The sequence below is a fragment of the Capsaspora owczarzaki genome, assembly GCF_000151315.2.
Source record: "Capsaspora owczarzaki ATCC 30864 unplaced genomic scaffold supercont2.17, whole genome shotgun sequence".
Lineage (NCBI taxonomy): Eukaryota > Filasterea > Ministeriida > Capsasporidae > Capsaspora > Capsaspora owczarzaki.
Window position 1 is genome coordinate 409,696 of NW_011887308.1, and position 25,065 is coordinate 434,760.

The following is a 25,065-nucleotide window of genomic DNA, read 5'->3' on the forward strand; positions in this document are numbered from 1 at the left end:
CATCAGGAGATGCTTTTGGCTTGCACTGCTGCGCTCCAGACACACCAGCACCCCCAGAGGAAGCGAAGGTGGGTCACGCATCAACATTGGAGACCCAGACCGAAAATTGCGTCTTTTGAAATTACCGCACCAATTTTGGAGACCAGTCCCCAATCCACATTATTCTGCTTTGCCATTCCCCATTCGGGTTTGTGATTTTTTTTGCATCCCCGTACTCTCAATTCGCATTTAGCTTTGAACGCGCGAGAGTACCGCACACACTTGGTCGACAATCTTCCTTCTCACACTTTTGGTACGTATGTCGCTTTCTCCCCACTTCCCAGCATGCTGTCGGCCCTTGCACATAAGGGTCGAAGCCAGTTTGCTTCCTATTGTATTCTTTCTATTGGTTCTCGATTGACCGACACCTCGATCGAGCACTGGTCTCGCGCGCGTTTCTTCTTGATCGATTTCCATCGCTCTCCTAAATTCGCAGCGGCCTTTCCTTTTCTCAGAGTGATCACTGTGGATGACTAAGCATGCCACATCCTCCGTGAGGGTAGATCAGCGGTTGCGAGCCGTTGCATTTTGTTTGTTGGCGAAAAAAAAAAAAAAAAAAAAGAGGAGAAAAAAAAAAAAAAAAGGTGTCGGTCTCTAAGGACCTTCTCGCGTGGATGCGTAATAGGGTCTGCAATCCCTCTGGCTCGTCCCTCCCCTTCTGCGCGATTGCCGGGATGCGTGCTGTTGGATGGGTTGTATTTTCCCGCTTTTGAGAGAGAGAGTGAGGCGGCGATGCTGACCAGCCGCATCCTTTAATTGGTGTTGAGGTGGTGCGCGTGCGACGCCAACACTTGAGCTGGGAAGGCTCGCTCAGATGTCTGCTCGTTTCGATTTCGCATCAAAAAAACCGCTATTCGCTCATTCCTACCTGCCGACCGCCCGCTCGCCCAGCTACTGCTCCTCCTACTTCTTGGTTTCTTGGTTTCTTTCACCACGTTAAGAGGCGTGGCACGTCATGCATCCACCACTCCTCGATTGGAAGTGTCTGAATGGCCAGATGCCGGGTAGGACGGGTTCAAAAAAAAAAAAAAATAAAATTCAAAAAACAAGACAAAAAACAAGACAAAAAACAATTCATCTCGACACCTCTTTCAGATCTGGATTGTTGGCTTTTCGCAATGCGGTCAAATCTGCACAACACGCAGTCCCGATTTATTCTTCCATCTTGTAATTGACGGCAACGTCTTTCCATCTACAAAGCTCTTTCCTGCTTTTTTCCCCCATTGCTTTCTTTTGTTGGTCCAAAGGTGAGCGAGTGTGTTTTGGGGCGGTTTGGTGCGGGGCTTGGATTCCGTGGGTCGCGTCCCTAGCGACAAGCTGCATTTGCTCCAAACCATCGTTTTGAGGAATTGCATTTTTCAAAAAACAAAAGCCACAGCGGACAAAACCCGATCACAAATACGCAGTGTCGAACAAAAAAACAAAAAAACATTTGACGTGCATTACTCATCGCTTTTTTTTTTCATATTTTTCTCTTCTCGTTCTCCTTCTGTCTCCGCTCACTCTGATGCTTGCCACTCAACAAGGTTTTTTCTCTTTTCAAACTCACTGATTTTGAACTGCTTGTTGGTACTCTGCAGCTTCGACCGTGATATATTTCTTCCGTTTTTTCCCCATACAACTTGAGCAATTTTTTTTGGCGCTGCGCAATTACCGACGTGCCACAGGTTGTCATGAAGCCCACTATCAAGTTCGCATTGCTGTGCGTTGTGGCGCTTCTTGCTACCGCCACCCGTGTCCCGTATGCCCAAGCGGCAACGTGTGCCACCGATGATTATGATGTATGCGGAAACTGCCAACAGGGCGACTCGGAAACAGCTCAAGGCAGCTGCTGCGTACCTATTCTTTTACTATTGTGCGGAGCGTACGACCGCTCGTGCCGGAAACCTTCCCCCAATTGCTGCTCGGGCTTCTGGGGCTCGCAGTGCACCGACTGTCCCGCTGGCTCGCAGTGCCCGGGAGGCATCAATGGCATTTCCCAACCGTGCGCGCCGGGCACCTTCTCCACTGGCTTTGCTGCTGCATGCAGTGCTTGCCCGGCCAACCAGTACCAACCCAAGTCAGGAGCTACATCGTGCGTCGCCTGCCCAAGCTTCTCGACCAGCACCGAAGGCTCTGCCAAATGCACGTGCAACGCAGGGCGGTATGGCATCAACACCAACACCACGAACATGTCCTGCTCGGTGTGTGAGCCTGGTTTCCAATGCAGCAACAGCATCCGCACCGCTTGCCCGGCAGGTTCGGTCCAGCCCTCCAGCGCGGGCTCGAGCTGCACGGCTTGCCTCGTCAACCAGTACCAAAATGCCACGGGACAGACAAGCTGCAAGCCTTGCCCTACTTTCTCAACCTCATCCAGCGGCGCTGCTCGCTGCACCTGCGATGCCGGCCGCTACATGGTCCAAGATACGTGCCAAGCTTGCGAACCAGGCTTTTATTGCCCCGGCGACAACACCCGCTACGCTTGCCCCGCAAACACGTACCAGGCCTCTTCGGGCAGCTCGTCGTGCCCTGCATGCCCGGACTTTTCGACCTCCTTTGCCAATTCCGTTGTGTGCACGTGCGATTCAGGCCGGTACCTCGACGTCGACTCTGGCATGTGCGTGACCTGCCCCGCTGGCAGTCGCTGCGCCACAAACAGCAACACCCGCACTCTGTGCTCTGCCGGTCAGTACCAGGACGAAGTGGGCCAAACGAGCTGCAAGGTCTGCCCAGACTCGAGCTGGTCGACCGCCAATGCCACCGGCTGCACCTGCAATGTCGGACTCTGGATGGACGGTTCCTCCTGCTCCAGCTGCGCTGCCGGCAATCGGTGCATCGGAGACAACTTGCAGCATTCATGCGACATTGACACGTACCAGGACCAGGCTCAGCAGTCTACGTGTGCCAGCTGCCCCGTTGGCTCGACCGCAACCAGTGGCTCCTCTGGATGCACATGCGGCGCCAATTATGCAAGCTCTGGTGCTGGCAGCACACTGCACTGCACACTCCTCGGCGCCCTGAGCGTTGCTCCAATGTCACGACTTGTCTATGCCAACGAGGGCGATTTCATCACCTTGGTCTTTTCCAGCACTGTCACAGAGTCCGACGCCAACTGCACCGTGCTTGTCCTCGGTACCAGCTCTGCCCTCGCCGGTCACGACTACAACTTTGAGTCGTCTCTCACGCTCTTCTTTGACCGAGCAAGTGGCAACGGTGCAACTCTCAACCTGACCATCCCCGCCAACAACCTCGCTCGCCCGCGCACGAATCTCTACTTGCGACTGGCAAATCCCAACGGTGCAATCTTGGACACGTTCACCGATGTGCACATTGCCATTCAGGCCGCCAACATTCCGAGCGGAGCCTTCGAGTTTTCAGCGTCCAATCGCACCATGACCGTGGCCCCCTTGGGATCGGTCGTCCTGACTCTTGAGCGGATTGGTGGAAGCGACGGCACTGCGCAAGTGTCTGTGGCGCGCTCTGACTCGCAGCCCAACCTCGTCTTCAACTTTGCCAGCGGACAGACTGTGTGCCGAATTTCGATGCCAATCTCCTCCAATGACCAGCCTGCGCTCGGCTACAACATTCAGCTCAGTATTGCGTCCGTGGTCACGAGTGTTCTGCCAAGCGAAATGGGAACCTTCTCTAGTGCCGAGCTTGTGGTTCAGGACACTGTGGATGCCCATGGTGTGCTGGCCTTTTCTGCCGCGTCCTTCACGGGATCGGAGGAATCGGGTGCTGTGGTTGTGACAATCACTCGCGCTCGAGGGCTCTTTGGCTCTGTCTCTGTTCGCTTGACGACCTCTTCCGGAACGGCGCTCGAAGGATCCGACTTTGTTGGGCTCGACACAACTATCGTGTTTGACGCCGGTGTCAGCTCTGTTTCGACCGCCATTACAGTGATCGACGACACCATTCCCGAGCTGGCAGAAAACTTTGTTGTCGCCTTATCGTCACCCACTGGCGGCGCGATTCTCTCGAGCAGCAACCCAATCCAGACCGTCTGCACCATTAGCGAAAACGACGACGCCCGAGGCGTCCTTTCGTTCGAGAGGGCATCGCTGACTGTCGACGAAAATGTCGGCCAAGCGGTTCTCACCGTGCTTCGAACCGGCGGCGCCTTTGGATCGGTCACGGGCTTTGTCTTGACGGTCTCTGGCACGGCTACCGCAGGTACTGACTTTGTAGCACTCCCGTCCTTGCCTGTTGTCTTTCCTGAAAATGTCACAGCCGTCAACGTGAGTGTGACCATTCTCAACGACGACCTTCCCGAGCTGGATGAGAGCTTTGTTGTGTCGCTCAGCAGCAACGGTCTTGGCGGCGTGCGCATTGGAGCGCAGGCTTCCACCACTGTCACCATTCGAGCCAACGACAACTATGCCGGCCTGTTCTCGTTCGACACGGCCGGGGCTTCCGCTGACGTGGCTGCACGAACGACCCTTTTTGAAGGCTCCTCCTTCAACATCACCGTACTGCGCAACGCTGGGTTGTTTGGCGCCCAGTCCCTGACCGTCAAGTCGGTGTATCCATACCCAGAGACCTCGGCCGCAGATGTTCTCATTGACAGCCAGCTGGACTTTGCCGACGGAGAGCGCATCAAGGTGGTGACAATCACAGTGCCAGACCAAGGCGCGGGCGAGCGACCTGCACGCCGATTTGACTTGCAGCTCAGCCTTGCAGTGGGCAGTCTTGCTACGTTGAGCGGCGCATCTGCGTACATGGTCATCGAGCCCGTCTCCACCGTCGGGGGCGTCGTTGGCATCACCGTGAACGGATCATCCCTCATTGCCGAGGGCTCGAATGTGACGTTGACCATTGCCCGCACGCCCAACCCAGTCACAGGCACGTTGCCCGTTTCCGTGTACTACCGAACCGTTTTTGGAAATCCTTCCTCGGTTGCGGATGGCACGGACGCCGATGATCTCCAAGTACAGCAAGGGCTGGTCACATTCCAACCAAACCAGTACAGCACCACCATTCAAGTCACAACCATCCAGGACTCGCGCCCAGAGCAAGACGAAATTTTCTATGTTGAGCTGTTCGACGTTTCTGGCATGTTCATTTCTCAAGCCCACGGCCGTGTGGCTGTCACGATTGCCGCCAATGACAACGCCTACGGCGTGGTCTCGTTTGCGAATCACACGCTAACGGCCGTGTTCGCGCAGGGCTGGTTGCGCATTCCAGTCGTCCGTACCGGCGGAGTGTTCCGTGATACGCAGGTGACGATTGAACAAAACGCCTACGCTATTCGCAGCGCAGATGATCAAGGCCGAGAGGGCTCAGCGCGCGACAATCGCCAGTTCGTGATGACGGAGACCTCCGTCACAATCCCGGCCGGCTCGAGCGAGGCGAATTTCAACCTTTGGCTTTTGAACCCGACCGACCTCCAGCATACCGTCTACTCGTTTACTTTGAACATCACTGGCGCGACGAACGGCACCGTTCTGAGCAATGGCGAGGACGAACTGATTGTCACTGTCGATCTCGTTGTGCCCGAAGCGGCCAGCTCCCAACCAGTTGCACTGATCATGGGTGCAACTCTGGGCTCGTTGCTGGTGCTGTTGGCCCTCGGCCTTCTCTTGATCGCATACTGCCGTCGTCGCGAACCGAAGATTACAAACAAGTCTTCCGGCAGCCTCACGCACACGCTGGACACGAGCTCGACAATCTTGGACTTCCAGGCTACGTTTGACCCCGTGTACGCCGTGGCCGTTCGTCAACCCGTCCTCCATTCCACCAACGAGATGATTTCCACACTGCCTGCCTACGCTATGGCGATTCGCAAGGCCGACCGCTCCGTTCCAGTTGGCTATGATGTGTTACAGCCCGTGCCGGCCCACGCGGCCTCCCCTTCCGCAGCTGGCTACGCCCTCTTGCAAGGGGCTACGGAGGTTGGCGGCTATGCCATCTTGCAGAACTCCAAGGTGGCCAACGGTCCCCAGCGTACCATCAGCGAGCGACTGTACGGTGTCGCCAGTTCTGAAACTGGCGCAGCGAGCACCATCCGCGAAAATCTCGTTCTGGGCAACCCCATCGGCGACGGATTCTTTGGTCAGGTGGTGGCTGGCGTGCTCCCCATCGTGTATGCCTCGCGAGACCTCCACCTCAATCCCATTGTCGACAGCCCCGAGCACGTTGCTGTTGCTGTCAAGCTGCTCAAGGTCACCGCCAATGAGAAGGACCAACGCGACTTCCGTTCGGAAGCCTCCATGATGGTCCAATTCAACCATGCCAACATTGTGACTGCGATCGGAGCCCTGCTCGAGCAGCAGCCCAACATGCTCGTCCTCGAGTTTATGCCTTACGGCGACCTTCAAACCCTTCTTGTCAAGTGCAGCGTTGGCAACATCACCTGGACTCCGCGCGAAGTGGCGCATGCCATGCGACAGGTTGCCTCGGCAATGGACTACCTTGCGCGCCAGCAGTTTGTGCACCGCGACCTCGCCGCCCGCAACTGCCTGGTTGGCCCAAACCTGACCGTCAAGCTCGCCGATTTCGGCCTCGCTCGCCGTGTTGACAGCGGATGCTACCAGCTGCAGACTCGAGGCCGCTTGCCTGTGCGCTGGCTTGCCATCGAATCGATCGGCTACCTCACGTTCACCACCGAGTCAGACGTTTGGTCGTACGGCGTCCTGGGATGGGAAGTCATGTCCTACGGCCTCAATCCGTATGCCAACCTGCCCTTCGAAGAGATGCTCCGACACCTCGAATCGGGAGCTCGCTTGCCGCAGCCCGATACGTGCCCCGTGCACATTTGGTCGTTGCTGCGCAGCTGCTGGGAGCCCAATCCCGCCGACCGCCCCATCTTCCCGGATATTCTCACCTTCTGGGAAGAAGAGGCCAGTGCCACTGTTCATCAAGAGCTGCGTGATCTCGGGAAGATGGTTGCGCAGCAGCAGCAACAGCAGCAGTAGAAGCGAGTGTTTCTAGCTGCTTTCGTTTTTTGCTTTATTTACAGCCTTTTCGTGGATAGTTTGTGAATTCTTTTTTCGATCGTGATTTGCGTTTTCCAAGTACTTTTGAGAGTTTGTTTTGTTTTTCGTTTTTACCCCCGGACTAAGCGTTTGATGCCTTTGCATTATTATTCGAACATGAACATGTAGACTAGAACTTATCGATATTACCCATTAAACCATCATTCTTTTCTCACCCTTGCATGTTTGTTCAATCGGGTATTATGAACTAGAAGTTGTCGATATTACATCTACGAGGATGGAAAAGGAACAACAACAACAAAAAGATTCACAGTCATCGACGTCCCCGACCGCGTGCTCCTCGGGCAGATTTGCCGCGAGCTGAGCCTCCGCGACCTCCGCGAGCAGCGTGCCCTCGACCTTCGCGACCACCAAGAGAAAGTGCAGCTGTTTGCCCAACCAAGTCGTCGCTGTTGTCTTGACTCTCTTCATCGCTGCTGTCGGCGTCGCTGTCCTCTTGGCTGGCTTCATCTTTGTCGTCGTCGTCGCTGTCGTCGTTATCGTCATCTTCAGCATCATCGTCATCAGAATTCTCATCCTCATTATCTTCTTCGTCGCTGTCGTCGCCCATTTGCGGTCGTCTGTTGCAGATCAAAACAAATTAAAAAAATCGACAAACTAAAAAAAAAATCGCAGTTCCATCAGAGAGGCAAACAGGTCACATCTAAAAGCCTCACCGGTTTGGGTTGTGAGGAGTCATCATGTCGTCATCGCTATCTTCCTCTCCTGAGCTGGTTGCTGGGCACAGGAACGACGCGACGGTCAGCCAACCGCCATCTCAAGAGCTGCTCCGAGCCACGATAGCACAAAACGCGTGCGTTCAAATCCTCGACACTCATACTTACGCGGAAGATCAAAGCCGTCATCTTCAAGTGGAGCGCTGGCCTCTTTCAACCATTGCTCCTGTGCGGCAATCACCTCTGTGCTGTTGGCGCATGCCACGTACCGTTCCAGCAATTCGCTGAACAAGTGCAATCGAGAGGGTGGTGTCAAGGTGAGTGAAAATGCGCCGAGAACCTTGTTCGGGGAACTGTCACATACAAATTCAGCGAGAAAAACTGCGAGCCCCATTTGAACTTGGCAAGAAGCTGCGAGCCAAGCTCCTTCAAGCCTGCATGTTTGAACGAAAAGGGCGGTCAATCCAAGCATTGTCTTTGAGACATCTCTTGCCCAAACATAGAGCGCGAAGGCTTCCGCGTACCGACAATGTAAAACGCAGCTGCAAACGCTTCAGCGCACGTCAACTTGCACGGTTTTCCATAGTTGACAGGATTCGCAGCGACCAGATAAGGCACTGCACAACAAAATGGCCAACTCTTGTGAGGATGTTGCTCATCAAGGATGCGCCGATCGAGGAAGCGGGGGGGGGGGCAAAGGATGGACTTACAAAGACAGAGGCGCGCATGACCCGCTTTCATCTTGTTGAAGGGTACCGCGTCTAGCTGCGCCCAGGAGCAATCCACGACGGCGATGCCGGACTTGACCACAAGGTCTTTGTCTTCGGGTGAGAGGGTTCGGGTTCCGATCGGGCTGTGTGTGGGACGTGGCATGCATGATGTTTGTTTTTTGGGGAACGAGTTTGAGCGAGAGTTCGATCTGGGCCTGTCGTTCAAAGCCTCCCTCGTTGGTACGGCGTGAGCGTCTTGACAATACAGTACCTCAAAATGATGCCATGGAACTTGTCCTGCAGGCGCAGCGAGCGTACAAACCCAAATCGTTCCAACTTTTTGCCAGAGCACCGCTTCGGATCGCATTGAGCAAAGTCCTAATCCTCGTTCAAACACAATAGCACGAACGATGCAACCCAAAGCAAAGTGAGGACACAATGAGAGCCATGATTGAAAGATGGCGCCGCTGTTGATGACGGCGCATTGGGCCGAGTCACTCACCCACATGCCTAGATCGACCGGGAAGGGCTCTGGCTCGTCCTCGTCCAGGCGGTCTCGTTGAGCTCGACTTGTCGGCGCGTTGTCCGCTTTGTCCCACAGAAGCCAACAAACAAGAGCCCCAGAGCCACAAACAGCGCGCAGTGAGCAAACCGAGCACGTAATCGAGTTCTCGTCTTCCTCCTCCAGCCCAGGTCTTCAGCTCTTCAGGCTTGGATGGCTTGCATCATCGCAAAAGTAGCTCGCGTCTTTTGCCTTGGGTCGTCGAGTTGGAGTAAGTCTGGTTGGTGTCTTGGTTTACCTGCAATCTGGGCGTCGTCGCGTGGAATCGCCATGTGCCTGCCATACAAAAACACCCATCCCCCAGGTCAGTCTCACCTCACACTCCACCTCAAACGTCAAAACTCCCATTCTAAGTGATTGTGCAACTTCAAGCGATGACGCGGGGTCGGGTGTGTTCATGGGCATTTTCACCTCATTCGATGACCGCCGCCGCTGTTCCCGCCTCGGTAACTGCTATTGCGGCCCATTGTTGCTCGAGTTCTTGTCAATGGTAAACAAGGAGTGATGCTCTAGTTTTGTTTTAACAATATGTTCCATCAAAAAGCCAATCACAACCAGTCAACATCGCAGAACAAAACAAAAAAACCAAACAAAAAGCAAACAAAAGCAAAACAGCTCAGACTTGTGACCAAAACGCAGACCAAACTCAGACTCGACCATTGCTTTTTCATCATTCGCTCATTCAAACAACAGACAATCACAAAAAGTCAAACGTCGCACAACACCAACAGCAACAAAACTCGGAGTTTGAACAAACTCAGAAAGGACGGTCCCGTACAAAAGTCAATGTAAAGGTCCATACAAAAGGCAATAGAAGCTCAATCCAAACGCAATGTACAGTCCATACAAAACTCAATGCAAAGTCCATACAAAAGTCAATGCAAAATCCATTCAATCTTTTTTTTTTTTTCCTTCCTTTTGTTTTTTTCTTTCTTCTTGCATTGATGGCTGGGTCAAAGACGGCGACGCCTGGCCGACCAGCCAACGGCGCACCGCAGACGCCCGCCAAGCCACAGCCGCCGCCGCAAGCACCAAGCACGCCCACTGCTGCTGCTGCTGCTGCACCATCGAAGGGGGCTGCTGCTGCTGGACTGCAGACGCCAACGACGACGACGACGCCGGGCAAGAAGAAGCAGGCGGCGACTCGTCCACATGGATCGCCAGCCGTCACTGCGACTCCGCTTGCTGCTGCTGCTGCTGCTGCTCCTATGACCACTACGACTACGACTACTGCTGCTGAGCACGATGCAAATGGACACACAAAGACGCCCGCTGGACGACGCGGCGCAGACAGCACGCCAGCCAAGGCAGCCAAGGCAGCAAAGGCGGCCGCTCCGCACGTGGAAGAGGATGGCAGCGGCGCGGCAGGACCGGCGACCAGCGCAGGCGGCCGCGGCCACACGCAGCCCACGACGGCTCGGAACAGCAGCCACAAGAAGGCCAATGCCGGAAAGGGCGGCGCGAGGGACGCGAGCGACGAGGACAGCGAGAGCGACGAGGACTCGGCCGCAGCAATGCAGATTGACGACGACGACGACGACGACAGCAACGCACAACAGAGCCAGCCACGCCGCAACAAGAGCACCAAGGCAAGCAACCACAGCAGCGGCACGACGGGTGCTGTTGCATCCGACGCGACGACGGAGTACGTTACACGCCTCGGCGGCGGCAACATTACTCGCTTCCCTGCAGTCTTCTCGAAGGACGGCAAGTTCATGTTCGCCGCAGCTGGCGATCTGGTCAACGTATACAGCGTAAACTCGGGTGAGCGTGTGCGATGTCTCCAAACCTGGTCCTCGTTCAACGCAGCGTCCACAGATAGTGAGTCATCCTCATCATCGACTGCGCCCAAGCGCGCGTCCGGCTCTGGCGCGCCTGCGATTGCGCTCTGGCTCAACCCCGCTAATGCACTGCAACTGTTCTCGGTCACGAGCGATGCCCGGTTGCTCGTGTGGGACATCAACGATGGCGTCTTGTTGCAGCAATTGCAGCTGGCGCTGCCCGCTCCATTCCCTAAACGACGTGTTATTGCTGCCGTCCCTCTGCCAGACTCCCCGTATGCTATGGTCTACATTGTTTACACTCCTCCCAAGCATCTCGGTATGCTCGGTGATACACAGCTCACATCCGCCGCCAAGGCGACTGCCTACTTTCAAGATTTGGCGCAACCCACCTCCACTACTGCCGCAACATTATCAACAACAACAACAACAACACCAACTGATGCACCCTCCAAGCCGGCGACACTGGCTGCTCGAAAGATCTTCAAGTCCAAGGCGCTCACAAAGCTCGCCATCAGCGGAGACGGCGTCACGGTGGCAGCCATTGGCGGCCGCTACCTGCACGTTTACAATCTTCGCACAGAGACTGGACACAAGTTCAAGCATGCGCGCGACCTTACTTGCGTTGCCATTCATCCGACAGAGGCCTATATTGCAACCGGCGACAGCCGCGGTGAGATTGTATTGTGGTACCTGCAATCCGAATCGATGCAACAGCAAGGCGCCTCGCGCACCCCGGCTACGAGCGTCATGCACTGGCACGCCAACGCCGTTGCGCACATGTGCTTCTCGTCCGACGGCGTGTATCTGATCTCGGGCGGTCTCGAGTCTGTGCTTGTCATGTGGCAGCTGCAGACCGGTCACCGCCAATACTTGCCACGTCTTGGCGCTGCCATCACTGCCGTCGCGACCTCTGCCGACGACACCCTCTATGCTGTTTCTCACGCCGACAACTCGATTCGCATCGTCTCGGCTGTCTCCCTGAAAACCCTACGCATTGTCCAGAGCCTCAAGCTCGGTGAGCGTGACTCGGCGCCAGTGACTGGCCTCGTCGTCGAGCCTCGCACCAACATGCTCGTCTTGAACAGCACGCTGCCTGGTACCATTCAATTCTTTGATGCGCACCACGACCGTCACGTCACGGACATTGAAATCGTGCCCCGGCACCACGTCACGTCCACGCCGGTTGTGCACGTGGCATTCGGACGCGGTGGCGAGTGGATGGCCACGATTGAGCGCCGTGAAGACATCCCCTCGTTGCCAAAGACCGCCGCTCGCCAATTCCCGGGCTCGACCCTTTCCTCGCCCGCACACTACTCCATGTCTGCCGAGGCCCAGTCGTCTCATGCCGCATCGCTCTCCGTGCTTGCCACCCCCGACGCGACGTTTGAGACCCGTCTGCGCTTTTGGCACTACAACAAGTCCGCCCAGCGATACGTCCTGAGCACTTGCGCCGAATCTCCCCACGGCATTTCTGCCGTCTCGTCCATCCAGTTCCACCCCAAGCTTGATCTTGCTGTCACCTGTGGTCTCGACAAGAAATTCCGCGTCTGGGCACTCGCATCGCCCGCCAGCACCGATTCGTACGTGGCATCGACGGCTGCGGCCGCGGCAGCAGCTGCAGCAGCAGCATCCGCGTCGTCTGGCACCACCGCTGGCGCTACTGCACCCGCAGTGGTCGAAGAGGATGTCGCTGGCTCGTGGTTTTGCCGCTCTGTCGGTTTCTACCGCGACTACCATTGCAAGAGTCTCGCCTTCTCGGCCGACGGTTCGGTGCTCGCCATTGCTTACGGCTCCAGCGTCACTCTCTGGGATGTCGATACCAGCATTTTGCAAATCACCCTTTCCTATCCGCCACCGCAAGAGCACATCCAACAAGTGGCTTTTATCAATGATACTCCTTACCTTGTTGCACGTTCATCGACTTCAATTTACGTGTGGAATCTTCTCACATGCTCTGGTATGTTTTTTTTTTCGACTTGGGTCTGTCCGATGGGTGTTCAGTTGGTTTGCTCTGACTTGTCGCTTTGTTTTTTTTTTTTGATTCGTCCAGTCTGGTGGTCATGCAAGTTGAATACTTCTGCTCTTGTGCTCGATGCTTCCTCTGATCGGTTTATGGTGTTTACGACTGTTCAAGGTGAGCATTGTTTGATGCTGGACGCGGGCGAATCGAAACCGAAAAAGTTCAAAAGCTCAAACAAACTCGTTTCTATTGTGCAGATCCGGCAAATCGCAAGGCACAACAACAGCGCGTCCTCCTTTTCCGACCAATGTCGGCCGTTCCCGTGTCCATTTTCCACATTCAAGACTCGCGACGTGTGACGGCAGCCGCCTTTGTGCCGACGCGCAAAGGAGGGTTGGCTTCAGTGGTCTACCTTGGTGACGAGAATGATCTCAAAATGCTGCACACCAGCGGCCCCGTGGCTCGCAAGGCGTCGGTACGTGTTTGTGAGAGCCTTGGGCAGTTCTTGGGGGCGGGCACGTTTGAACTCACGCAAATTTTGATTTCCCTTTCGTGTAGGCTTTGGTTCCACTTGCCGCCAACAAGCCCACCGTGCAGCAGACAAGCTACGCGCAATTGTTTGGCTCCACTCCGTCCACAGACGCTGCGCCGGCCGCTGCTACTGCCGCTGCTTCGTCGTCCACGAGCGCTGCAGCTGCATTCTCGGGCAAGTCGCTCTCCGCGACCATCTTCAGCGGACCCGCCCATGTCATCCCGCCTGTTTCCCAGCTGGTCGGTCCCTTCATGGGATTGCTGCTTGATCGCGTCACTGGCAAGGTTGCCACCGCCGAATCGACGACAAGCTCTGCAATGGATACTGCGGAAGACGTTCCGGCACCTGCGCAGCCTCAGACAGCTGCTGTTGCACCTCGATCACTGGTATGCAACCATCCTCGTTCTCGTCATCGTTTCTGCGTGTACTTTGATGACTCACGTTCTCGTTTCGTTTGCTCGTGTTTCCCTGCTCCACAGCTTGCGATTGCCGCTTCAGTCGGAGAGCGAGAATTCGACTTTTTGGCCGACTGCTTCAAGGTTGGAGCAACACTCACCGATGCAGCACCTGTGGCATCGCGCAAAGTGCGCAAAGACAAGAGCTAAACCACGCGCCCAAACAAACGTGATACTTTGATAAGGCGAATGATTTTGTTGCTGTTTTTTTTTTTTTTGTATTAACACAGTTTTGTTGAAATCAATTCAAGCAATAACAAAGGAGCTAATGAGGTGATACATGTACAAGTGACGGCTTGCCGTCGTCCGTTTCGTTGGCCGATGGCCTATCTTTTATCGTTGCAGTGAATCAGGAGCTGTGTGATGATGCTGATGCGTCTCGGCAGTACTCTGATGAGAACGGGTCGCGCATGCAAGCACTTGCTCCTCGTACTCGCGCACGTCTGCCTCAGACAGCTCAATCCATTCGTCAATCCACGCGAATGCCTGTCGGTGTCCAACCAGGAAGATTTCTCTCAAGCACTGCGTTCCAAACACAAAAGTGATCAGCACAACAACAATAATAACAACAACAACAACAACAACAACAACAACAACAACAACAACAACAACAACAACAACAACAACAACAACAACAACAACAACAACAACAACAACAACAACAACAACAACAACAACAACAACAACAACAACAACAACAACAACAACAACAACAACAACAACAACAACAACAACAACAACACACGCACTGCAGTCATTCACCCCACTCCAAAAACAGCAGACACCGAAAAGTTGTAGACGTGCCTGGTGTGTGAAGGACTCGACCTTGGTTTGCAAGCCCCAGAAAGCAAAGCTGGCAGAGACCCGTTTGATGGCGAGCATTTTGGGGATGACTGGATCCTGTGTTGTGTTTTTGTTTTCAGACACAGAGCGATAGAAGGTCAGAATCGGTTTGAGGCATGAAAACACGTCCGAGCAACAAAAAACAAAAAACAAAAAACAAAACCCGCACCGAGCACCAGCCTTCCCGCAACGGACCGCGACCCGTCTTGATCGACGTGAAATAGTGCGGATCTTCGGCCTCTAGGTAATGGGACTTGGGATAGTCGTCGCGAACAATGTCGACCACGTCGATGGGCAGCGGCGATGGCTGGTGAGCTTCTTCTGTTGGCGTTGGCGACGTGTACAGCGTTTCTATTCGCAAGTAAAAGCTCGAGCAAAACGACGCCTAAGAACAAGACCAACATTGAATACGTCAAAGTTAGTGAATATTGTGCCACAGTGCATGCATGCGAATTTCGCCTCCAAAGTCACAGTGCGCGCCCCAAAGGCACCGAATAGAACGCTCACCGTTGTTTCTGTTCGACCATGAAAGCGAGGGTTTGCGTCGGTCATTGCACACAATTGCGATGGACACGGCGGGGGGGGGGGCAAAAACGGCAACCAGAACAAGCACGTCCCAGAAATAGCATGTCAGCACGAGGAGTGTGAGAACGAGTGAGCGAGGGGATTGCCAGCGAAATCGATGACGCACACAATCTCAGAAAAGCAGAAAGGCGTGCTCGTTTCGTCTCGTTTTGCTTCCGTGTTACCTGTCAATGTCTTGGGATAGCAATTCCAGCTCTTCTCGCAGAGATACATGTTGCTCGGTACTATTGCTGCGAGCCACCCTGGGAACTTGCTCGCGAGGTAGTACCGCTTCTCCGTGTAGTGACCGGGACCGAGCTCGGGATGCTCGCGCGCCTCGTTCACCACAACCTCGACCTCGGTGCCGGCCTGCGTCTCCTTCTCGGTGTGCCGCACAGTCATGTAGATCTGTCCAATCCGGTACTGCCAACATGCGATCCAGGCTGTTGTGAGGCTACCCCAATAGTTTCCCCAATGTGACACACTCAACTTCGATCCCCTCCGCCCCTCTCGCCTCAATGAGGTCCCCCTCCTCAATGAAGTGCGAGGTTTCAAAGAGTTTGCTCTCGTATTCCAAAGTGACCACAAAAACACCCCCAGACAGCGAAAAGTCGCCTCGATGCATAAAGTCACAAACCTCGTCGACCGTCATGGGAACGAGGATGCGGTACTCTCGCTCCAGCATTTGGACTCTGGAGGGGGGACAACAATGCAACAATTCAAAATCAAAAAGACTGAGGGGGAAGAACGAAATAATATTAAAACTACAATGGAACAAATCAAACAAAGCACAAAGGGTTCGAGGGTTCGCAAATCCGAAAAGCACAGGTTCGACAACCAGCGACAGTGCATTCAGTCAGAGGCCGCGTTGCTATTCAAGTGCTGTCGCCAGTCAGATACAATCGCTTGTCCGGTTGATGGCGGGGCGGTTGTACTGCTTGTGGTCCTCATTCTGAACTGCCCAATTCGAGGGCCAGTCGCGGTACTACTAGCGGCACTACTGGAGTCGGACGAGGCCGCTTGGCCACCGTGGAGCGAGCTCGGCGCAAGGAGTGCGACGGGATGTAGACTAGCACCGCTGATGGTGGTGGCTGCGCTGGCTGCGCCTGTGCTTGACGAGCTGGAAACGGGAAGCGTGTCGTGTCGATCAAAAGCAGAGGCAATGTCGAACGTTGCGGCTGTCTTGGCAGTGGACGCAGACCGAACGGGTGGCGCAGTCGAAACACTTGTCTTTGAAGCACCTTTGACTGCATCTGGCGTGAACGGCTGGTGGAAGGCTTCATAAATACGGCGGACCTGAACGTGACAAAAACAACACGCAACCGACAGAATGAGAATTAAATTGCAACGGCTGAGACAGAAGAGCTGCCTTCTTCAACATGCCTTATGTTCGCCAATGCCAGGACAGCGCGACAGTTGCTCGGGAGTCGCATTCGCAATATTTTTAAGAGACTGAACAAAGCGCAGGACAATTCGCACAAGTGGTGAGCCACCAGCAGGTCGACTCTCGTTCAAGTGATCTTGAGCTCGTAGCTTACCCCAAAGGTCGATAAAAGCGTAATGACATCCGTCTTGTTGACGGATTTGATGGAGGTTAGAATATCCGTGACTCGAGAGAGAAAATCGGTATCGATGCGTTCCTTGAGCGCGTCCGCGGGCTTGGACTCGTACATTTTGTACGTTTCTAAATAGCGCGCCGCTTCATCCTCACTGGTTCAGGTTATGAGTGGACAGGGAAAGGAGGCGGGGAGGTCGAGGAGGGAAAACAACACAACCAGGTTGCAAAAACGGATACTGTACCTCCAAGCGAGAACGACTGTAAATTTGAATCGCACCGTGACAGTCGTCAACTCACGTAAAACACGTTGTGTATCTTTCTGCCAACGTTCAACAATATAACAGCTTGAGCGCATTGAGCGCAAACGAAAATCCACGACAAACCCAAAAACCATCACGGCCAATCCCGAAACCTTACAATATCGACCAAGATCAGCAATATTCGAAGCTCGTACATGTTGCGCAGCTCTCGCATTCGCTGCCACAGATACTCTGGGTGGAGCAAGTGATATCTTAGACTGCAAGACCCCCCCGAGCAGAATGAGTCTTTTTGGAACAGGCACTCAAGCAAATCAAACTGGCCTGCTCCTTGAGCCTACCGTACCTCAAGTACAAGGCGCACACAGACCGACCCATGACAAAGTCTGGGACCATTTCGACAATCTCATACGGCACAGTGCCGCTGATGCATTTGAGCATCGGATTGTGTTCCTGTCGCTTGTTCACTTGGAGACAAGTGGCGCCTCCACCTCGCGTTAGCGTTGGCGTACTTGATGCTCGTTTCCTACAGCATGGTCAGATTGTATACCAGGGTGAGATTGGACATGCCAAATCCACTGCACATGTCGGCGCGACAAACTGACACTTGAGCTGATGATGCGCCAACGCCAACGCCAGCATTGCTACTACTCGAGCTGCCTGGACGGCCCACTCCGGATCCAGATCCAGCGGGTTCGGTGGCTGCGGTGCGCAGGTGGCCAAAGTGTGCCTCGAGTAACGAGCCAGGAGCGTGCAACCGACCTGGAGCGTCGCCACCGCCGAGGATCATCGGATGGCCACCCGGCGCAGCGACGAGGAGCTCTTGGCTGAGCACCCACGGTGTTGCTGACGACGCCGTGGACGTCGATCCCGCGACGGACGACGACAACGACGACGACGACGACGACGAGTGATGACCAGAGCCAGTCCCAGCCCCAGCCCCAGCCCCAGCTCGAGTCCCAGCCCGAGTCCCAGTCATCTGTGCTTCGGCCATCTGAGCAGCAGCTGCGAACGCTTGCATGTCGTCGTGGGTGTCTGCGAACGCGTCAAACTCGGACGCGTCGGACTCGACAATCTTGCGCTTGCTCGCCATTTTGAGATGTTTCTGAGATTTGAAGAGTGAGGTCGTGGTATTTTGGATTGCGCTACACAAGTAAAGCTCGAACATGTTTCCAATAGTCTGGCTTTGATACGATCGACATCTCTGGACAGGCAGGCAGAGCATTTGCATTGAATTGAATTGGAATATTTCCATTGTGTTCAACTCGAGCATTGTTCAGTTGTGTGTGAGTTGATTGAGCTTCCGGCTTTGGTCCACGCTTCGGAGTAATCCACAGGTTGATCACAGCACCTTCATTCAAGCATGCACGGTTTCATGATGGAAAGGTTAACACTCAAAAGCACATTAAAGCAAGTGTTAAAAAAAAAACAACAACAAAACAAACAAAACAAACTACCAAACTACGTCTACCAAACTACCCGAACTCAAACACAATCTGCTCCCTCGAAGTGAGCAAAGTCATCATCAGAAGAAAACACAGCATCACACCACCAGAGAGAGGGAAGCGAGCGTTCTTTGGTTAATTCGGCGGTTGATTCTCGTTCAAGCTGTTTGAAGTGAGAAAGCCATACCGTCAAACAGTAAGTACCACACACAAACACGACAGAATCAGCATCAGCGAAAGGGACCATACTTGAGCCAGTCAAGTGCAGAATTCTGGTCGAGTGCGTTGTCCAACGCAAGCTCTCCAGCTTCCCCGATTTCGTTATACCACAAACTGTTTGCATAGGAGTGAGCAAAAGCACTGCAGAGCAGCACGTACACACATTCATCGTTGATCTCAATCTGCAAAATAATGGTCACGTACTCGAGTACTTTAAGCGTGGTGTTTCGCAAGAGCGCTTCTGCCAACCTTTCGGCGCCAGCATCGCCAATGTGATTCATTCCAAGACTGTGTACAATGCAGTGAGTAACATGCAGCTTGTTTAATGACCAGTGCGACACGAAGCAGCAGAAAAGCGAGAGGAACATACTCGAGGGTTGTCAGTGTTGTGTTCTGCGAGATCACTGCCGCCATCGCATTTGCACCACTATCGCGAATAGAATTGCGGGACAGGCTGCTCTCAAAAGGTAAGTGTAAGTATCGTTGCTCATCAAGCGACATGCTCAGCATGCAAGGTAGCAAGGAAAGGAAACGTACTCGAACGAAGTCAATCCCACGTTTTGCTTCAATTCCTCCGCCAGCGCCATTGCTCCTGTACTGCCAATCCAACACTCGCGCAGGCTGCTCAAAGCGTCAGTATCATCAACGTAGTGCAGCAGCAAAAGGGCGCAATAAGCAAGGGCAGAAATAGCCATTTCGTACTTTAGCGTGGTCAGTGTCGTGTTTACCCTGAGTGCCTTGGAAATCGCTTCCGCTCCTGCATCTCCGAGCTGAGTGGAACTCAGACTAGAATCGTGTCGTGATTGAACAAACCCCCGACATGATCAAGCAGCGATTAGTTGACAACGCCAAGAACGACAACAATCAGCAAGCCAGCGCGATGGAAAGACAACATACTTGAGTATAGTGAGCTTGGTGTTCTGCATCAGCGCCTCTGCAATCGCTTGGGCTCCAATCGGGCCAATCTTATTGGAATTCAGACTGTTTGTTGTCACGCGGTGAGTACTTGCATCAACGTGTCCACCGCCTCTCCCCCGAACGAAGCAAATCAGCGAGAGAAGCAAACATACTCGAGCTCGGTCATCCAAGAGTTCTGCTTGAGCGATGTTGCAATGACTTGCGCTCCAAAGTCGTCAAGGCCAAATCGAATCCTAAACAGTGTCGTGAACAACAATCAATGTGAGTTGCAATGAAAGTCACAACACCAACCGAACACGAGAACTTACTCAAGCTTGCTTGGTTTGGTCAAACTCAGAACCTCTTGAATCACTTGCACTCCAGCAGAGTCAACAATGTTCTCACGCAAGCTGTCCGCATAAACTGAGTGACTTATATCCATCGAAAGAAGCATCACATGCGTCGACGTCATAGAAGGGGAACGACAGGAGAAGGGAGAAGGAACATACAAAAGCCTGGAAACCCGCGACAGGGCTTTTTCGAGTCCAAAATCATGCGGATTACGCACCTGCGGCAGCAGACTGTGACCACACGGTGACAAGTTGCGTGAGCGACCACCTCTGGCCACTTCAGAGTGAATGTCAACTGCAGGACAACATACCGCTCTGTGGTCAATGGTTCTGACATTTCACGCTCGAATTCAGGGTCGTAGTCGTTCAAATCTCGCAATCTGGAATCACGCCGTGAGAAATCGCAGCAGAAAGAATCATTTTATGCGCACAAGTGAGACTTTGACCGGCACGAGGGAGTATAACCTACTTGAACGTGGTCAGCGTAGTGTTGTGTTTGAGTGCGGCTGCGATTGTTTGCACTGCACAGGTAATAAAGCTAGCCGACAGCCTGATGTCATCACGATGAAGAACACGAACAACCAAACAAACAAACGAACAATGAATCATCAATTAGCACTTTGGTATCACTTTCGGAGCATCAAACGACACACAATGAAAGGTGACCGTACTCGAGGGTGGTGAGTGTGGCGTTTTGCTTCAGCACAGTGGCAATCGCGTGAGCTCCAGCTTTGCCAAGCACGTCGTTCCCTAGTCTAATCCCAGAAATAGTGTCAGTTTCAGTGAATCAAGCATCGAGGCTGTTCGGCATGCGACTTGTTACATACTTGAGCGAGGTTAGAGTCGTGTTCTGAACAAGTGCGGGTGCAATTGCCTGCGTCTCAGCATCGCCAATGGAATTGCCATCCAACCTGCTCCCACATAACAAGCAAAGTGATTACAGTGAGGCATGACACCAATCACCACGTATGGTTGAACATACTCGAGCGTGGTCAGCGCAGTGTTCACTTTGAGCGCCTCGGCAATAGGTTTCACACCAGCAGTGCCAATGTGATTTTCATTCAAACTGCAACCACGTGTTATGTAAGAATACCACCAAGTAGGACGTCCGCCTACAGGTGTGACATTGAGCAACGAGCAAGGCACGTACCGGAGCGTGGTCAGAGTCTTGTTCTGCTTCAGAGCCTCGGAAATGATCTGCGCTCCAACAGCGCCAATAACATTGCGAGATACACTGAATGCGCAAAGCCGTAAGTAATAGAACAATAAACGAGTGTTTGGGAGTGACAAAAAGTTGGTAGAAAGCCTTACTCGAGTGTCGTCAGCGTCGTGTTCTGCTTGAGTGCTTCGGCAATCTCGTGCACTTTAAAACAAAGCTCACTGCAACTCAGACTGTTGGCTGATCGTGAGTAAATGCAGCAACAACCAGTTCCACAACAACAGGAGCATAGAACGTACTCGAGAGTGGTCAAACTTGTGTTCGACTTCAGCATTTCGGCAATGCTGTTGGCACCAGCATCGTCAATCGGATTCATTGAAAGACTGCGTTTTCAAGTGGTAAGAAAATGTATCACCAAAATAAAGCCTCGCTCTCTACAACATCGTTCCCAAACATACTTGAGCGTGGTCAACGTGTTGTTCTGCGCGAGTGCTCCACCGATCTCTTGGAGTCCAGCGGTGCCAATACTGCAGTGCTTGAGACTTGACACGTGACAAGCAATACAAGCAAGGTTAATCTTTGGCCTTTGCAGACGAGAAACGGGCCAATGCGGCTGAAAACATACTGCAGAGTGGTAAGCGTCTTGTTCCGCCGAAGAGCATCTGCAATGGCTTGCGCACCGGCATCACCAAATCGACTGTGATCCAGACTGTATCCGATTGTGAGAATTCCAAAGCACCCCGATAAACAAGAGTGATAGCGTCGAACCGGCATGACAGATTGCAAACATACTCGAGTGTGGTCAGTGTGGTGTTGCTCTTGAGTGTTGTAGCAATCGCCTGCGCTCCGGCTACTTCCATTGCGTTTCCCATAAGTCTACTCCCAAGCGATGAGCCATACCATCGAATACCACAACAAAGCACGGCATTCATCAACACAAAGCGAGGAGCTCGTACGAGAGTGTCGTGAGAGAAGTGTTTCGCGCGAGCGCTTCTGCAATTGCTTGGAATCCAACGCTGTTCAATCTATTGTCGCCCAGACTATAATCAACGTGTGAGCATGCGGTATTAGGCAGCCGTGATTGCCTCGATTTTCGTTCTCTTCATCTTTCTGCTTTTTGTTTGGGGTAGGGGGATAAAGGTAGGAGCTGTCACGTACTCAAGTTCAGTCAGCGTCGTGTTCACTTGAAGCATCCGTGGTATCGCCGCCTGCGTGCCACAACCGAGAGTGATATTGTGGTTCAAACTGCGAGCATTGCAGTGAGCGACAGGGCAAATGATCCATCGCTTGCAGTTACAAAAACATGGATTCAGTCAAAATGAGAAGGGAGGATCATACTTGAGGGAGGTCAACGTCGTGTTCTGCTCGAGCGCGTGAACAATCGCTTCAACTCCAGCATCTCCAATCGAACACCAATACAGCCTGTGGCAATTGATGTCAGCGATGGCATAACAACGCAGCAGTGGAACCAAGAGTCACAACATCAATCCGGCAGAACGTACGAAAGCGTAGTCAACGTCTTGTTGCACACCAGAGCATCAGCGATCGCAAGTCCGCCAGCTTCGCCAATCTTGTTTTTATCCAAACTATTACAATGAAGTGAGCAACACACATCACTGCGCTTCTCGCATGACCTCAAGCAATGATTCAGCATGAGAGTGACACTGACACAAGCGTAGTCAATGTGGAGTTGCTCTTGAGTGCCTCTCCAATCGCTTGCGCTCCAGCGCTGCCAATGGCGTTGCCGAGCAAGCTGGTGACCATGCAATGAGAATCAATAATTCAATATATAAATCAATTAACTTCTGAGCGCAAAGTCAACTAGCAGACGAGGAAGAGAGTGGTGGAATCCTTACCGGAGTGCAGTCAAAGTGGTGTTTGATTTCAGCGCTTCTCCAATCGCTTGAGCTCCAAAGTCTCCAATCTGAGGACCAAACGCCCTGGCCCCGACATACAAATATGGTTATATTAATGTTCGCAATCAGACGCGGTAGTGGTCAGCATGAGAGGAAAGAAGCATACTCTAGGGTGGTCAGTGTCGAGTTTTGCTTTAGTGTGGCGGCAATCGCGTGTGCTTCTGCCGAGCCGAATTCACCCGAGTCCACACTGTTACCACACAATGAGCGACGCCATCGAAACAAACCGGAGCATTTGCAATGACAAACTAGAATGCAATCAAAATGCGAAAGCGGTGCGTACTAGAGCGTGGTCAACGTGGCGTTCTGCGTCAGTGCCTTTGCCATCGCTCGCGCTCCATTGGCATCGAGGTAAGCCCTGTCGTCACACGGTGAGCCAATTACCTCGCACAAAGCAACACGGGCAAATGGTGCCAAAACAACGTACGAGAGTTCAGTCAGTGTGGTGTTTTGCGTCAGTGCATCGGCAATCACTGCGTCAGTGTAGTTTCGAGTCCTGTTATCATGAAGCAAAGTAGTGAGCGAGTGAGCTTTGTACAGCTGTCATTACCATGGCATCGGCAAATGGATCTGGCGTTGCATACCGGAGTGTCGTCAGCGTTTTGTTCTGCACTAACGCTGCCGCAATCGGCTGCATTCTAGCATTCTTGAAGTCAATCACACAGTCGCCCAAGCTGATACCATACGGTGAGTCAAGGCATCAAACAAACATGGAGTTAGCAGAAGCCGACAAGTACATACTCGAGCGTAGTCAGTGTGGTGTTTTGCAGGAGTGCTTCACCGATCGCTTCCTCCCTGCTGAGCTTCTTGCTGTCCTGGTTGTCGTCGCCGTCGCCAGCAGTGTCGTCGTCGCAGTCCTCGTAATCGCCGTCGTCAGCATCGTCAGCATCCGTTTGACGAGCCTTCTTCTTGTTCTTCTTGGATGTTGAGGTGTTCTCCCCGGCCATTTCAGCAGCCCGACGCTTGCTGCGGATGGTCGTGAGAGCGCCACTACTGGAAGTTGAACTCGTCTTGCTAGTACGCGCAACTGCAACCTGAATGGGTTTGCGAGCACGAAGATGGTAGCTCACAGTCTGAGATCCTTGGTTGGTTGGTGCAGTGGCCTTCTTCTGAGCGGTCTGGCGTTATGTGAAAAATCAAACAGTAGGAATCACAAACGAAGCAAACAAGATGTCAGCGACGAGTTAGTGGACTGGCATTACGCCTCACAACTCTTGGGCAGGAGCAGCACCTTGCTGAGCGGCGCTGAGATTGAAGTGGCAGGGACAGGTGCGGCTGCCTTGCTGGTCCTGCCTCGCGGAGCAGCAATAGTAGTAGCACTGGCAGCAGTAGCAGCACTTGCAACAGCAGCAGTGGCAGCAGCACGGGCAGCAGCTCGCTTCGGTTTGGGTGGATCGACCTCCATTTCCGCGACCACACGATCGTCCTCCGCTGCGTCGGTGCTACCGAGGCTGCCACCAGTCTTTGGCTTGGTGGCTCTTGTAGTGCGCATGGGAGTAGGAGTGGGAGCAGGAGCAGCCGAGGGTACCGCCTTCTTTGCCATTTGAGAACCGCAAAGATTTTTACACAATAAACAATCCACAAGAAGATCAAAAACCAAGACTGATTGTTTCGAATACAATGCCATCGTCGAGCCAGCTCTAGCGTGCTTGACCCTGCTTTCCTTCTGGTTTCTTTGTTTGTTTGTTTGCTTGTGTGGTTGTTTGTTTCATTTTGTGCTTGACCCTTGCTTTCTTTTGTTGTTAGTTTGTGATTTTCTTTTGTTTGTTTGTTTGTCTGTCGTTTTGTGTTGCTGTCCTCTTGACTGTCAAGCACCTGTCTCTATACAATTATCTTGCGCGCGCGACTTGAGCTTGTCGATGAGACTTTACTGTACATTGCGGTGGTGGTATTCACCTTACCGTCTGACGAAACGAGGTGTCGAGACACGCCACAGAGAAACTCTGCAGGGTCAAATGCAAGTGGCAATCATTGGAGCATTCGCTCAAAAGGGCAATTCACAATACTTATTCGTCTCTGTGACAACCATTGACATTTGGAAAGGCAACGATTCGAACTAAACATTTGATGTGGACTTTGCATTTGACTGGACTGTTTGCATTGAATTGAAATGAATTGACGTTCTGCAATCGTTCTTTTTCATTTGTGATTTCACTCTTTGACTCTGAGATTTTCACTCTTTTCA

At 53.1% G+C, this 25,065-nt stretch overlaps 6 protein-coding genes across 6 annotated transcripts; 2 read left to right on the forward strand and 4 right to left on the reverse strand.

Annotated features, from left to right (window-relative positions):
* The first annotated feature begins 154 nt into the window (after nucleotides 1–154).
* CAOG_08089 (ephrin type-A receptor 4a) lies at nucleotides 155–7,167 on the forward strand. Its single transcript, XM_004342641.2, has 2 exons — nucleotides 155–292; nucleotides 1,620–7,167. The coding sequence occupies exon 2, from the start codon at nucleotides 1,713–1,715 to the stop codon at nucleotides 6,930–6,932; it is 5,220 nt and encodes a 1,739-aa protein (XP_004342690.1). The 5' UTR covers nucleotides 155–292; nucleotides 1,620–1,712; the 3' UTR covers nucleotides 6,933–7,167.
* Nucleotides 7,088–9,433, reverse strand: CAOG_08090 (metal-binding domain in RNase L inhibitor). The gene is made up of 10 exons (XM_004342642.2): nucleotides 9,353–9,433; nucleotides 9,180–9,217; nucleotides 8,882–8,967; nucleotides 8,651–8,757; nucleotides 8,380–8,522; nucleotides 8,194–8,286; nucleotides 8,034–8,103; nucleotides 7,838–7,953; nucleotides 7,670–7,730; nucleotides 7,088–7,573 (listed from the first exon to the last, which is right to left on the reverse strand). Exons 1-10 carry the CDS (start codon nucleotides 9,406–9,408, stop codon nucleotides 7,267–7,269), a joined length of 1,077 nt encoding a protein of 358 aa, XP_004342691.1. The 5' UTR covers nucleotides 9,409–9,433; the 3' UTR covers nucleotides 7,088–7,266.
* Nucleotides 9,434–9,832: 399 nt separating this feature from the next.
* Nucleotides 9,833–13,945, forward strand: CAOG_08091 (hypothetical protein). Its single transcript, XM_004342643.2, has 5 exons — nucleotides 9,833–12,682; nucleotides 12,776–12,859; nucleotides 12,943–13,160; nucleotides 13,244–13,603; nucleotides 13,697–13,945. The coding sequence occupies exons 1-5, from the start codon at nucleotides 9,886–9,888 to the stop codon at nucleotides 13,820–13,822; spliced, it is 3,585 nt and encodes a 1,194-aa protein (XP_004342692.1). The 5' UTR covers nucleotides 9,833–9,885; the 3' UTR covers nucleotides 13,823–13,945.
* On the reverse strand, nucleotides 13,867–15,801 carry CAOG_08092 (phosphatidylinositol transfer protein). The gene is made up of 6 exons (XM_004342644.2): nucleotides 15,717–15,801; nucleotides 15,265–15,502; nucleotides 15,023–15,030; nucleotides 14,685–14,900; nucleotides 14,477–14,572; nucleotides 13,867–14,194 (listed from the first exon to the last, which is right to left on the reverse strand). The coding sequence occupies exons 1-6, from the start codon at nucleotides 15,762–15,764 to the stop codon at nucleotides 14,006–14,008; spliced, it is 795 nt and encodes a 264-aa protein (XP_004342693.2). The 5' UTR covers nucleotides 15,765–15,801; the 3' UTR covers nucleotides 13,867–14,005.
* A 14-nt stretch (nucleotides 15,802–15,815) lies between these two features.
* CAOG_08093 (excision repair enzyme ERCC-1) lies at nucleotides 15,816–18,039 on the reverse strand. Its single transcript, XM_004342645.2, has 7 exons — nucleotides 17,500–18,039; nucleotides 17,241–17,420; nucleotides 17,055–17,154; nucleotides 16,880–16,956; nucleotides 16,618–16,789; nucleotides 16,463–16,531; nucleotides 15,816–16,375 (listed from the first exon to the last, which is right to left on the reverse strand). The coding sequence occupies exons 1-7, from the start codon at nucleotides 17,985–17,987 to the stop codon at nucleotides 15,932–15,934; spliced, it is 1,530 nt and encodes a 509-aa protein (XP_004342694.1). The 5' UTR covers nucleotides 17,988–18,039; the 3' UTR covers nucleotides 15,816–15,931.
* A 530-nt stretch (nucleotides 18,040–18,569) lies between these two features.
* Nucleotides 18,570–24,423, reverse strand: CAOG_09159 (hypothetical protein; the record flags this gene model as incomplete). Its single annotated transcript, XM_011272570.1, has 32 exons — nucleotides 18,570–18,672; nucleotides 18,763–18,846; nucleotides 18,929–19,012; nucleotides 19,096–19,179; nucleotides 19,261–19,344; nucleotides 19,456–19,539; nucleotides 19,629–19,709; nucleotides 19,785–19,865; nucleotides 19,965–20,036; nucleotides 20,117–20,185; nucleotides 20,275–20,355; nucleotides 20,477–20,560; nucleotides 20,633–20,716; nucleotides 20,788–20,871; nucleotides 20,956–21,039; nucleotides 21,117–21,197; nucleotides 21,264–21,347; nucleotides 21,423–21,506; nucleotides 21,590–21,661; nucleotides 21,757–21,840; nucleotides 21,921–22,004; nucleotides 22,123–22,209; nucleotides 22,303–22,386; nucleotides 22,467–22,550; nucleotides 22,634–22,717; nucleotides 22,821–22,904; nucleotides 22,987–23,070; nucleotides 23,164–23,238; nucleotides 23,308–23,376; nucleotides 23,465–23,554; nucleotides 23,622–23,998; nucleotides 24,112–24,423. The coding sequence occupies 32 exons, from the start codon at nucleotides 24,421–24,423 to the stop codon at nucleotides 18,570–18,572; spliced, it is 3,162 nt and encodes a 1,053-aa protein (XP_011270872.1).
* Between the last annotated feature and the right edge of the window lie 642 nt (nucleotides 24,424–25,065).

What these genes read in the sequence shown, in the direction of transcription:
- CAOG_08089 (XM_004342641.2), top strand. Translation starts at nt 1,713, where the DNA reads ATGAAGCCCACTATCAAGTTCGCATTGCTGTGCGTTGTGGCGCTTCTT.
- CAOG_08090 (XM_004342642.2), bottom strand. Translation starts at nt 9,408, where the DNA reads ATGGGCCGCAATAGCAGTTACCGAGGCGGGAACAGCGGCGGCGGTCAT. An exon ending in TTCCATGGCATCATTTTGAG is followed by an intron (nt 8,523 to 8,650) that starts GTACTGTATTGT and finishes TCCCACACACAG; the next exon opens with CCCGATCGGAACCCGAACCC. An exon ending in CAGTTTTTCTCGCTGAATTT is followed by an intron (nt 7,954 to 8,033) that starts GTATGTGACAGT and finishes GCACTTGTTCAG; the next exon opens with CGAATTGCTGGAACGGTACG.
- CAOG_08091 (XM_004342643.2), top strand. Translation starts at nt 9,886, where the DNA reads ATGGCTGGGTCAAAGACGGCGACGCCTGGCCGACCAGCCAACGGCGCA. An exon ending in CCGTGGCTCGCAAGGCGTCG is followed by an intron (nt 13,161 to 13,243) that starts GTACGTGTTTGT and finishes CCTTTCGTGTAG; the next exon opens with GCTTTGGTTCCACTTGCCGC. An exon ending in CTGTTGCACCTCGATCACTG is followed by an intron (nt 13,604 to 13,696) that starts GTATGCAACCAT and finishes CCTGCTCCACAG; the next exon opens with CTTGCGATTGCCGCTTCAGT.
- CAOG_08092 (XM_004342644.2), bottom strand. Translation starts at nt 15,764, where the DNA reads ATGCTGGAGCGAGAGTACCGCATCCTCGTTCCCATGACGGTCGACGAG. An exon ending in TTCCCATGACGGTCGACGAG is followed by an intron (nt 15,503 to 15,716) that starts GTTTGTGACTTT and finishes GCATGTTGGCAG; the next exon opens with TACCGGATTGGACAGATCTA. An exon ending in TCGAGTCCTTCACACACCAG is followed by an intron (nt 14,195 to 14,476) that starts GCACGTCTACAA and finishes TTTGGAACGCAG; the next exon opens with TGCTTGAGAGAAATCTTCCT.
- CAOG_08093 (XM_004342645.2), bottom strand. Translation starts at nt 17,987, where the DNA reads ATGGCGAGCAAGCGCAAGATTGTCGAGTCCGACGCGTCCGAGTTTGAC. An exon ending in GGCGCATCATCAGCTCAAGT is followed by an intron (nt 17,421 to 17,499) that starts GTCAGTTTGTCG and finishes ACCATGCTGTAG; the next exon opens with GAAACGAGCATCAAGTACGC. An exon ending in GTGTGCGCCTTGTACTTGAG is followed by an intron (nt 17,155 to 17,240) that starts GTACGGTAGGCT and finishes GGGGTCTTGCAG; the next exon opens with TCTAAGATATCACTTGCTCC.